General features: G+C 35.1%; 2 protein-coding genes across 16 annotated transcripts in view; one reads left to right on the top strand and one right to left on the bottom strand.

Annotated features, from left to right (window-relative positions):
* PDE5A (phosphodiesterase 5A) overlaps positions 1-11,386 on the top strand; it is a 136,273-nt gene extending 124,887 nt beyond the window's left edge. For all 3 annotated transcript variants that reach the window (XM_004040328.5, XM_004040329.5, XM_031010214.3), the window contains exons 18-21: positions 1,197-1,260; positions 3,141-3,215; positions 4,540-4,623; positions 7,042-11,386. In XM_004040328.5, coding sequence (XP_004040376.1) covers positions 1,197-1,260; positions 3,141-3,215; positions 4,540-4,623; positions 7,042-7,179 — 361 coding nt within the window. In that variant the 3' untranslated portion in view covers positions 7,180-11,386. The remainder of the gene's footprint in view (positions 1-1,196; positions 1,261-3,140; positions 3,216-4,539; positions 4,624-7,041) is intronic.
* The window catches only part of LOC129533124 (kelch-like protein 2), a 181,631-nt gene that overhangs the window by 26,957 nt on the left and 142,138 nt on the right, over positions 1-12,536 (bottom strand). For 4 of the 13 annotated variants that reach the window (XR_010133481.1, XR_010133472.1, XR_010133474.1 and 1 more), the window contains 4 exons: positions 12,351-12,455; positions 11,262-11,352; positions 7,877-7,969; positions 1,197-6,219 (listed from right to left, as the gene is read on the bottom strand). The gene's annotated coding sequence lies outside the window, so the exon portion shown is untranslated. Of the gene's footprint in view, positions 1-1,196; positions 6,220-7,876; positions 8,120-11,261; positions 11,353-12,350; positions 12,456-12,536 lie in introns of those variants that run through there. The other 9 variants (XR_010133471.1, XR_010133473.1, XR_010133478.1 and 6 more) reach the window with 5 other exon arrangements.

Here is a 12,536-nt window from a genome sequence, read left to right as displayed (position 1 = left end):
TTTTTTCTCACTATTAGTTTTTATTGCAATTATTTGTTACAATATGATGATCTTAAAAGCTGTCAGATTTCTCCAGAGGGTTGTACAAAGAGTAAATTTGAATATTTACTTGAAAAGAAATGCATTTGCAAATCCAAGTGAATGAACTGTTCCTTTGTTCTAGAAAAACCTTTAAAATGTGGTAGAGTATCAATATATGGCTATAGGTTTCCCTTATTCATTTTCCTAATTCATTGTAATGGAAGTGCTGAAAATGGAATTATAAATGTTGTGGAAGTAAGATATAGCTGCAAAATGTTTACTTCTCTTAAAGAAAATCTGAAAAGGTAGAGCAGTGAGGTCAGGGTCCAGACATGGAAGCAATACTATTAAGTCTCTATGATTAAAACAGTTTGATATTGGTGGCAGACCAGTGGAACACAGCTGAAAATCTAGAATTGCATAAGACATATAGTGTATAATAAAGATAACATTTCCAGTGACTGGAGGAAAGAGAGAGATGAGTGGATAACCAAATGGAAAAAGACAAAATTGGATCTACTCTACAGACTTAAATTCCAACTGAAGCATAGAGTTCAATGTAGAGAATTAAATCATACAAGCATTAAATAAAAATATAGATGGATTCTTCTATAACCTAGGAGTGAGAAAACTTTCCTAACTATAATTCAACATGCAGAAACAATAAAGGAGAAAGCTGAAAAACATGATTAATCATTCAAAGGCTTTTCATTTAGAAGTTACCATGTGTATTGAGTGAATTAGGATGACCTACTATAATTTCTGATATAAGACTTTTATCAGTATGATACCTGATGTTGTACTTTAATGGTTATTAGTAATCAATGTACTTTCATCATACTGTCTCTGAGAATGGAATACTAAGGTGACAAAAATAATAAAAGCAAGCAAGATTTTACCCAAGGTTAATAATTTTTCAGTCTGCCAATCTGGAGCTAAATGAGGCAGTTTGAGGACAAATTCCAAAAGTTCAAAGGGAAACTGAAACAATGATGCTCTGTTATCAATGTATTAGTTAGACTTTCATATAAATTGTTTCTTTTTCTTTGGTCTTTATAAACTGCCATTTCCATTGTTTAGAGGGTTTTAACTTTTTTTTATTAGTAACTATTTACTGAGGGTATATAATAACACAAAAGTAAATAGGAGTTTTGGGTTTCTTTTTTCCATAACAGGGCAATGCTGATGACAGCTTGTGATCTTTCTGCAATTACAAAACCCTGGCCTATTCAACAACGGGTATGTTACTTAGTGACAATAACAATAATTAAAAAGTCAAAATAACATTCTACCCAGCAATCCCACTACTAGGTATCTACCTAAAGAAAAATAAATGACTATATAAAAAAGACACTTATATGTTCATCACAGCACCATTTATTATATAATAGCAAAGTCATGGAACTAACCTAACTGTCCATCAACAGTTGATTAGATAAAGAAAATGTGGTACATATGCACCATGGAATACTATGCAGGCATAAAAAGAATCAAGTCATGTCCTTCGCAGCAACATGATTGGAGCTGGAGGCCAATTATCCTTAATGAACTAACTCAGAAACAGAAAATCAAACACTGCACATTCTCACTCATAATAAGTGGGAGCCAAACAGTAGGTATACACGGACATAAAGATGGAAATAATAGACACTGGGGACTCCAAAAGGGGGAAAGGTGGGAAAAGAACAAGGAGTGAAGAACAACCTACTGGGTACAATGTTCACTGTTTGGGTAATGGGTATACTAGAAGCCCAGTCCCCACCAATACACAATATACATATATACAAGAAATGCACATATACCCCCTAAATCTAAAATAAAAAAAAATTTTTTTAAGTTTTTACTCTTAAAGGTAGCTTCTGAAGTAAGTATGGAATTTTTTTTGGAATTTTTAAGTAGTATTAAAAACAGATAATTGGACATACAAAGGCTTTTCTTTTTAGAAGATGCATTTGCACATAATATTTGTAAGATATATTAAGAAAGAGAGAATCTACATTAGCACAGTTTTCATTTCAGTGTGAAAGGCTGAGCATACTTAATGCAAAAACCCAAAATGTTCCAAAATTCAAAGCATTTTGAGTACTGACATGACACTTAAAGAAAATGCTCATTGAACCAGCATTTTAGGTTTCAGATTTTTGGATTTGGAATATAACTTATACTTCTGGCTTACTTGTTTCTTAAGGTCATCCCTTTAATGACCTTGAAAATTAGAAGAAGCAAAATTACTTTTCTTATGGTTAGCCTTCTACGCTGTGCCTCAGCTCTAAATAGACATTAACAAGTAGAACATAGAGATTTCTGGGGCTTGTAGATGTAGGAAGTATTGACATAAGATGTCGAGAAGGTTCTGAACGGAGCCTGTTACCAGGAGGCTAGAAAAAAATCCTTCCCTCTAACTAAGTAACTGCTATAATGTTTTGCAGAGGCAATACAGGCTCAGAAAAAGTGATGGATGTCCATGCAGTGACATATATATTGTGTTTTTGTTTTTCAAGATTTCATTTTGAGTCCTTAATATGCTATTTAGGATTGTTGACAGCCTGCTGTTGGTCAAGACTCCGGGCTGCATAGTCAGGGAGCCTAGTAACTCTTCCTACAGGCTCATCTCATGAAACAGACATGCCGAGAAAACAAGATCAAAAACTCATTCTCCATGTGCCAAAGCCAACACGCCATAAGCACTTAGGTGGTCTTTACCTACCATCCTGCCCATAATAAACAGGACTATATGCCCATTTCTAACCAGGGAAGAGAATAGAAGAGGGAAGAATGTGTCTTCATATATCCTTTCTCTCCCCTGCATCAAACCCTTGTACATACTGTTTTATGGGGGGAAAATAAATGAAGGAAGAAAACATTTTTAAATAAAATTGAAAGGGAAAAATGTTGGAAGCTACCAAAGACAGAGAGATGTACCTAAGTGAAAAAGAGTATAATGTAATAGTCAAGAGAGCACGCTTTGGACATGGACTACTTGTCTTCGGGTATCAAGCTGCTGCTTATTTGCTATAAAATGGAGATATACAGCTCCTAACAGGGCCTTCATTCACAGTCTCTGTTTTAAAGAATGATATGCTTTTCATTGTCAAAACTGAGTCTGTTATTTATTTCAGATAGCAGAACTTGTAGCAACTGAATTTTTTGATCAAGGAGACAGAGAGAGAAAAGAACTCAACATAGAACCCACTGTAAGTATGAAACCTTGTTGGTAGGAATTATTCAAATTGTTTTTTTTTAATTGTAGACTCCTTTTTATGGCTCTATGGGATCTTTCCTTAGGACCACAATTTCTCATTTTATTTTTTAAAACTTTTTTCTCATTGGAAGAATTATACATGTTCATTACAGAAAGCAAAACCAATAAAAGGCATAATAAAGACTCTTGGGTTCATCATATTGTATCAGTGTTCTTTGTAATTTGTTTTTTTCCGCTTAAGTATTACAAACCACTTTTCATTTTAACAAATATTCTTATGTATTATCATGATTACATGAAATAGATGTAACCATAATTTACCTACTTCCCTTGGTGTAATGTTTGCAGTGTTCACTATTACAAACAGCACTGTGATAAACATCCATCATAGATGTTTCACTCCTACTCCTTGGTTCTCGCCATCAAAAGAATTTAATAGAGAAGCTGTGGCTGACAGAGAAAGAAAGGAGAGATACCAAAAGAAACATGGAGGAAAGATGACCAGATGTCATGCCACCACCACAGTCTCCCCAGTTTTCTCAGCATTCTACTTGTTTACTCCTTTGTTCAAAGTTCTCCTCAGAAGTGTGTTCAGAGCAGTGTTTCATCTATCATAGATGTTTATCACAGTGCTGTTTGTAATAGTGAACACTGCAAACATTACACCAAGGGAATAGATAAACTGCCAAACCTCATTCTTCATTATCTTGTTAGCATAAATTCCCAAAGTTGTCGTGTTGAAGGGCAAACAGAATTTAAAGGTCTTTGATACATACTGCCTTTTTACAGAGTATGGATCTCAGATACAAGTAAAGATTCCTCTCAGCCCACTTCTGTTTTTTGGAATGAGTTTCCTTGAAATAAAACATAGAGTTTTCCTCTTTTTTTCTTTTTGTATTAGTTGCTGTCTGACCTTCCTAGGCTAACCCACTGATTCACCTTTCTAGAGCCAGCTTTCATTGTGTTCTTTAAATAAATGCACACAATGGCTCATGCCTGTGATGCCAGCACTTTGGGAGGCCAAGGCAGTCAGATCCCTTGAGGTCAGGAGTTCTAGACCAGCCTGGCCAACATGGTGAAACCCTGTCTCTACTAAAAATAAAAAATCAGCCAGGCGTGGTACTGCACACCTGACTAGGGAGGCTGAGGCAGGAGAATAGCTTAAACTTGGGAGGTGGAGGTTGCAGTGAGCTGAGATGGTGCCACTGCACTCCAGCCTGGACAACAGAGTGAGACTCCATCTCAAAAAATAAAATAATAACTAACTAAATAAATAAATGCACATCTGTGTGTCTGGTCTGTATTTGTATTTTCAGGATCTAATGAACAGGGAGAAGAAAAACAAAATCCCAAGTATGCAAGTTGGGTTCATAGATGCCATCTGCTTGCAACTGTATGAGGTATTTATATGAAAACTACTAGACTTGCTAAACTTGGACTGTTGTGAATTAGAACCTAAAGTAAATTGAAGAGATTAATATTAGGCGCCTATTTTTTGCTTCTAAATCAAGAAATAAAATTATTAGCAGTATGGTTTCTTTTACTGATGAACATGTTTGTATTGAACAAGGAACACATACTAATATCTATTGAGTGCCTACTATGTGCTAATCTCCAACAAATTGATTTGGGGATGCTAAGAAGAATTATGTGCCAGTGTTACCCTCAAGGAGCAATACTGTATATACTATGCATTAGCATATTCTTTTTTTAAGTCTAAATTTTAGCCTAAATAAAGAAAAGTAATCCAACTTTTTCTCATTGTCATAATGTGGCTTTACTCTAGTTATAAAAATTCTTCTGAGATTAAAAGGAGGGAGGTAGAATATTGCAGGTTCCCATTTCCACGTATCTGCTGGCTTGGCTTTTGGAGGGGGGGTGGTTATTGTAGGCAATAGATTCTCCCTAAAACATCTAATTTATTAGTTTAGATGTTTACGACTCAAATGCAGAAAGAAGAAGTTGTCTTTGTCTTTGAAGGTTTAAACAGGGAACTGTTTTAAGTTTTAATTATTTGGAAAAAGAACATTTGTCATGGAGTTATCATAGAATGTCAAGAGCAGAAAAAAAATCTAGAAATATTCTAATCCAGATATTTCAGATTTAGTAATTGATCTTGTAAAGTTCATCTCCCAACGAGACAGACTATTTGCCCCAAACAGGTGGTTAGTGGGAGAGGTGCATCTACAGTCCAGTTCTCACTCCTACTCCAGGATTCTCGCCATCAAAAGAATTTAATATAAAGAACTGTGGCTGACAGGGAAAGGAAGGAGAGATACCAAAAGAACCATGCAGAAAAAAAAAAAAAACTAGGTGTCATGTGCCACTGTCGTCTCCCTATTTTTCTCAGCATTCTACTTGTTTACTCCTTTGTTCAAAGCTCTTCCTCAGAAGTATGAAGTGTGTTCAGAGCATTGTTTCAAACACTTGGACATCTCATTCTTTCCGTAACAGTTGCTTTCCTTATTGATTAAGAGTTTCTCCATTAAAAATACTAATGGCTCTTTTGAGTTTTCTCCATCCCTGTAAATACAGTCAACATAGTAATCACCTATTATAGATGTCATCCTTCTACATTTATATATATATATACAAGGATTCATTTTATTTGAATCTGCTGTTGAAAATTCTATGTGATACTGACAAGTATTTTTAATATTATTACAGAAGTAGTTATGTTCTCACTATAGAAAAATCAGAGGCCAGGCATGGTGGCTTACACCTGTAATCCCAGCACTTTGGGAGGCAGAGGCAGGTTGATCACTTGAGCTCAGGAGTTCGAGGCCAGCCTGGCCAACATGGTGAAACCCCATCCCTACAAAAAAATAGAAAAATTATTTTCTATTACAAGCGCGGGTGTGGTGGCACGCGCTTGCAGTTCCAGCCACTTAGAAGACTGAGGCAGGAGAATTGCTTGAATAGGGGAGGAGGGGGTTGCAGTGAGCCAAGATCACGCCACTGCACTCCAGCCTGGGCAATGGGAGTGGAACCCTGCCCTAAAAAAAAGAAGAAAAAGAAAAATCAGAATTACTGAGAAGCAAAAAGGAAAATAAAACCAGTTACAATCCATTACCCAGAGAAAACTACAGATAACATATCAATGTATATGCTTTATGACATTTTCATATGCTTTTCATTTAATAATTCAGTAATTGCCTTTTGCAATCCATAATGTCATTATATCCATATTTTATGTATCAAATGTGTTTCTGTGAGGTTTCTTTTTATTTTTTTATTCTGTGGGAGGTTTTCCAGTGACAACCTATTGTTGGGTATTTGTCATTTTAAGTGGTTCACTATTAGGAAGAAATCTGAAATGAACATTCTGGTGGCTAAATATTTATGGCACTATAATTGGTACATAATAATGCCACACCGAATTATGAATCTTTATTATAATATAATCCTGGATAAAAGCCTATTTAAGTATATTGTATGAAACCATTCCCTAGAAAAACGCAAAAACTAAGCAGTTCCCTGATGCAGTCACACTTAGGAAGAGCCAACTGTACTACATAGAAACAAAATGTCTTTTTTCCCTTAAAAGTGGATTCCACACAGATCTGTCTCCCTAGCATAGTAATGTTATTTTGGAATGTGTGTGTTTGCTCTGTCCCTCAGCATGTACTCCTTATCTGTAGTGTTTTAGAAGAATCATGTGTAAATGATCTGTGTATGTGCTCACACAGCTTGTGAAAATTTCAACAGTGAGTCTGCTTATGAAATGAGTGTGGGATGTGGCCCTTTGTAACAGGCCTGTGGGAGAGGGCTTATTTCCTGGCTTCCCTCTAGCTGTTTGCTTTCTTTTTTCTCTTTAGGCCCTGACCCACGTGTCAGAGGACTGTTTCCCTTTGCTAGATGGCTGCAGAAAGAACAGGCAGAAATGGCAGGCCCTTGCAGAACAGCAGGAGAAGATGCTGATTAATGGGGAAAGCGGCCAGGCCAAGCGGAACTGAGTGGCCTATTTCATGCAGAGTTGAAGTTTACAGAGATGGTGTGTTCTGCAATATGCCTAGTTTCTTACACACTGTCTGTATAGTGTCTGTATTTGGTATATACTTTGCCACTGCTGTATTTTTATTTTTGCACAACTTTTGAGAGTATAGCATGAATGTTTTTAGAGGACTATTACATATTTTTTGTATATTTGTTTTATGCTACTGAACTGAAAGGATCAACAACATCCACTGTTAGCACATTGATAAAAGCATTGTTTGTGATATTTCGTGTACTGCAAAGTGTAAGCAGTATTCTTGCACTGAGGTTTTTTTGCTTGGGGATTATTTTAAATAATTGGTTTTTGTGTTTTCTGAATTACCATTTTTTCAAGAATGTTTGGAATCTTTCCTTTTTCAAAAGTAGGTTAGGAGCAAATTATCATACATTCTGTGACATTTAAAGCCTTTATAGGATAGTGAAAAATGCTGGCTGAGTGGATTTTAAGAGAAATAATTGTATTTGTTAACAGTGTCTTTTTTAAAAAAGTTAAGGCACTCTGAAACAAATGGAAAGTCCTATGAAACTGTATTGTAAAGAAAACATTATTTAATTGATTTGCTGTTTTGTGAGAGAACAGGCAAGACAGAACTTTGTCACTTCAGTGCAGTACATTTTTCTGAAAGCTACCCATAAAATCACTTTCATCTCACCTACCTGATGCAAAGCAGGTGAAACCTTAGGAGATGATCCAGTCACTGACTTGATTGAGGGATAAGTGTGATCTAGAAATGGAATGGCCTTGGATGTCTATCAGTGAAGAAAAATGTTCTGTTAGAAGATCTCTCTAAGAGTTTTTTTTCCTTCTGAGCTTCCTTTTCAAAATAAAAGTGACAATTGTAGCATTGACTTGAAGTGAGACATGATTATAGATAAGAGAGTACAAAATGACTCTTTTTCCTGTCAATTGAAATTTAAAGAAAAGTTTTAATTATATAAATAGCAAAGGGCTATTGCCAATACTAGGGTCAAAAATGAATTTGAGGGAACAGTGGGTAAGAAACTTTATGCCTGAATAACATTTAGCAGTATTGTGATTGAAAAATTGCCATATTTTGATGTATAGGACAAGTCAACTGAGATCCAGAGAATCCTGGATGTGAATGCTAAACACTGGCCCTTAACTCACATTCAATGTATTTTCTTCCCATAACATTTAGTATAGTTAATATTTTCTTAGAATTTGAGCCCATTTAAGTGGATTAATATTCTACATGTGTGCCCCTAAAGACACATTTACTCAATATTGGAGAAGTAGATAATGAATTAAGCAACTGGTCTAGGAAAGGAAAATTTGTTTCAAATATGCAGGAATGTTTGGATTTGGGGAGAGTAGAAGGAGAGATTTGCTTGATTTGTTAACTTCTACCTCCAACCCACAAAAAAGATATTTGATCTGAGTTTCTATCACTAATTTGGATAGAAAATTTCTAAGGGACATGGTAATCCAGCATTCTCAAGGACCTTTCACCAAAATGTGTTTTCCATCTATGTCCCGATTCCCCCAAATTTTGCCTAAAATTCAGTATGTTCCTTAAGTTTTTAAAATTCTGAGTGTGTACAAATATCTTGACATAATGCAGTTTTATTTTTATCATTCTGGTAAAAAAACAAAAAATAGAAGCAAAACACATTGTATTGCCATTATTTTGTATTTGGTAAAGGTTAATCTAGGAAGTTACCAACTGTTTAATGCTATATGTATTGTATACTTGTATTTTCAGGATATTTTATTTTTTTTGCCATGCAGATAAAATTTGTAAGGTTGCCCCTTTGTGGCACTGGTGTGTAAAATACACAGACTATCACTAAAATAATAGTTATATATACATATAGGTGTATACTTATGCATGCATACATAAATCCTTAGTATAGAAAAATTGCATAAAGAATAGCAATCTTTAATAAACCTTTTTATTACATTGTGATTTAGCAGTTATGCTAAAATATGTACTTATGCTTTAGTAGTTTGTTTGGTCCCCTCTAGTATGTGTCATTGAGAAATTTTTTAAAGACATGGTAGATCATGTTTAGAGGCTTTGTATGTGTGTCATTTTAATAAGCAAGAAGATATATTTAGATTAGAAATGGTTTGGTCTGCCTTTGAATATTGTTTATTTTACTTTACTAGTTGAGACATTAAAGGAAGCTGGGCAATGCCTATTTTATTTCTTTGTTGGATATTTTAGTTCATACAAAGCAGAGTACTTCTTTAGGGCTGATTAATTGGTTCAAATAATTTTTAATTTCCTTTCTAGTATCTTCTCAAGTTGGAAAAATATACATACAGTCCTCCTTCACCTTACTCTGTATTTATATTACCCATAACTAGCAAGAAGTTCTTGTTCTAGATTTTTTGTTTGTTTAGTTATAACAGAGTAACATACCATTTAATTACAATTTTTAGCCAGAAAAGTCCCCATATTTTACTAACTTGTTAAAAGATATCTATATAATTGCCTGGCCTTATATTTTTCAGTAGATTAGACCATGCCAATCACAATCCTGGGTGGATTTGTGTAAGTCACTTAACCTCTGTGTGCCTAAACAAGTTGTGCTTTTTTAAAAGGAGTTATGTTTGGGCAAAGCCTTTGTCTTCAAGCAGAATGTCACAGAAGGCAGCTACTTTATAAGCCCCAGTGGGCCATGGAGACCACTGTCAGAAATGGGATATTAGTCTAGAGAGAAGGTGATCTATTCCCACATGTCATTTCTAATGTTGAGTTTCCAAGACTGAACAAAGAGAATATATTTATTCAGCTTCACTTGCAGATCACTAGTGAATGTGAGATTTAGAGCTCATTGAGTATATTGCTTCAAGGTACAAACCCAGGATGATGATGTTGTCACCACTGTCTCTTAATTTTGAATAATAGTTTCCTTTAATAGGAGTATTAGAGATAAGAAAGTATATGAAAATATACTGGAAATATTGGATTCTTGGAGAAAACTGTTCAGTCACAGATATATTCTTGCCTAGCAGTGAAGTGCCTTTATTTTCAGCATAGCAAATAAATATTAGACCTGTTCCAATTTGATCTACAATTTTTTTCTGTGTTTTTCACCAGATTGTACTCCTAAAACTTAACAGGCCATCACAAGCAATTGTCTTTTGTTTACAAGATTGATTTAATATGAGAGGATACAAAATGTCATCGTTATCCTCTCTTATGAACAACTGTAGTCAAAATAAGGTGGCACAATTTAATTGTTTTGTATCAGAAATACATTGACCCACCTTTTATTGAGTCCTGCCACATGTTAGGTACCGTGCTCTGCTGTGGAGACAGAGCAGTGACCCCAAGGACCTCACGGTCCCTGAAGGAGGTGCTAGAGAAGAGACTTAGCTTCTGATACTGCCGATTTAATGTGAGAACATGGGGTATACTGCATCATTTCCATTTTCATCAATAACATATGTTTTATGCACCTTCTTTACCTGAAACTTACTAAGAATCTACCAGTGAACAAACATCCTGTCTTTTTGCAAGTATGAATCACTTAACCTGCTGATAGTTGAAGAACACTTTAGGAGTTTTGTATTCTTGTATATAGTTTATTTTTTCCATGTGCTAGCCAGGTAAAGATTACACAGTTCTTCTGGACTGTTAAATTGTGCATGGTTTTGGACCCCTTCTGCTCTACTACAGAGAGTGAAGAAGAAAGTATTAAAGCTCACTTTACCATTCCATATACTTACTAAAAGCCTGTGTAAACATGTCTTAATGAATGTTGTTGAAAGCAATGTAAATAGTTGAAAATATAAATTTATATTACAGTTTAAGAAAAGAAAACCTTATGAGGCATCACTAGCCACTGTTAATATCTATTTGTATTCTTAAACCTTTTCAATATATTTGAACAAATATAGTTTCTGGCACTATTTTTATACTAGGAAAAGGAGTTACTATGTATATTATGCTTAGCTTTTAAGGCATTTTAAATAACCATGAATGTTGATTTCATTACTTTCCTTTCCTCCATCACGAGAGTCATTTCAAATGACTCTTTCATGACAAAATCACTTTAAAGGAACACTTACCTCCGATTCCTGTATAAAGTCATGAGATGGTCAAGGTGGTTTTCCATTGTGCAAATTCTTCACCTGTCAGTGGTTTCCTCATTTTGCCATGCTTTGTAAAAATAAAAAGAATGATCAAGTAGGTATGAATACTGTGTGATTATTAGGGGACTCTGAATTTTAAGGGAGGGGAATTAATAGGGGAGTTTGGATTTTAGGCAGAGAGCATGGGCCCAATACTTTGAGAGACTTTAATCAAGCTAACCTGTGATCCTATTAGCCGAAGAAAAGTAATCCTTTCCTTAGCCTAGACTCTTCTCAATAATAGTCTTCCTTTTATTAATACTCTTTGTTGCCAATTTGGGGGCAATGTTTTCCATCTCCTTCTCACTTCAAGTCAATAATGACTCTTTGGAGGGTGATTATTACCAGCCTGATGCTCCATGAGGAGCTGAGGCTTGGAGCTGAATACTTGGCCAAATGGCATGAGCTGGATTTGAGCCCAGATCTGTCTAGTTGCAAAGCAAGGGTCTATTCCTTAGTTCTCTTTTTGAATTTAAATTTATAAAGGTCTCAAATCCACTCTTACAAGCCAAATGGGCTATCTGGAAGCATTAGAGACAGGAATTCCCTCACCCAGCAGGTTTGGTTTGTCTGAGTTTTTACAGTTAACATTTCTTCATTTAGTTCATCTGGTAATAGCTAAGAAAATGCCTTCACAGACTCCCACACCACTGTATCTCAGTGCTTCTAGTCTAGAGGTGTGAAATTATGAGTAAATGCAGAATTTCTGATTTCATTATTTTGCCATTAGACAAGCCTTCTTCATGTGGGGCAGAATATCTAGGTTATGTCTAATTCATAAAGCTAAAGGAAGAAGTAAAGTATAAGCTCATGTAGAACAATATTTTAGATTCTCTGACCACTAGAGAGTGCCAGAGTTTTAGTTATATTTAAAGAAGTAATCTTCCTTCCTGACCATAAAGAACTAATAAAACTGTGTGTTTTTTTTTTAAGATTTTTAGTGGCTAAATAAAAATAAATGGAAAAAAATCAATAGAGAAAATAAAAGGTAGGGGGGAAAATTGTTTAAGACTTGCTTATTATTACCTTTTGTACAGTGATCACGTCCTCAAGATTTTCTCCAAACAAACAAAAGTTATCATTTGAAGTCTCTGATACTCAATATTCCATTTGGGTAGACATCTACCCTTCCTATGGAAAAGGGACACATTTGACAACTCTTGAACCTGCTTTGTTGCTCTTAGTTCTGTAGCATTCTTAGCAAACAGGGAT

The sequence above is a fragment of the Gorilla gorilla genome, chromosome 3 (genome assembly GCF_029281585.2).
Source record: "Gorilla gorilla gorilla isolate KB3781 chromosome 3, NHGRI_mGorGor1-v2.1_pri, whole genome shotgun sequence".
NCBI lineage: Eukaryota > Metazoa > Chordata > Mammalia > Primates > Hominidae > Gorilla > Gorilla gorilla.
Note: the sequence above shows the minus strand (reverse complement) of the source record. Positions and strands in the feature narration are given on the sequence as shown.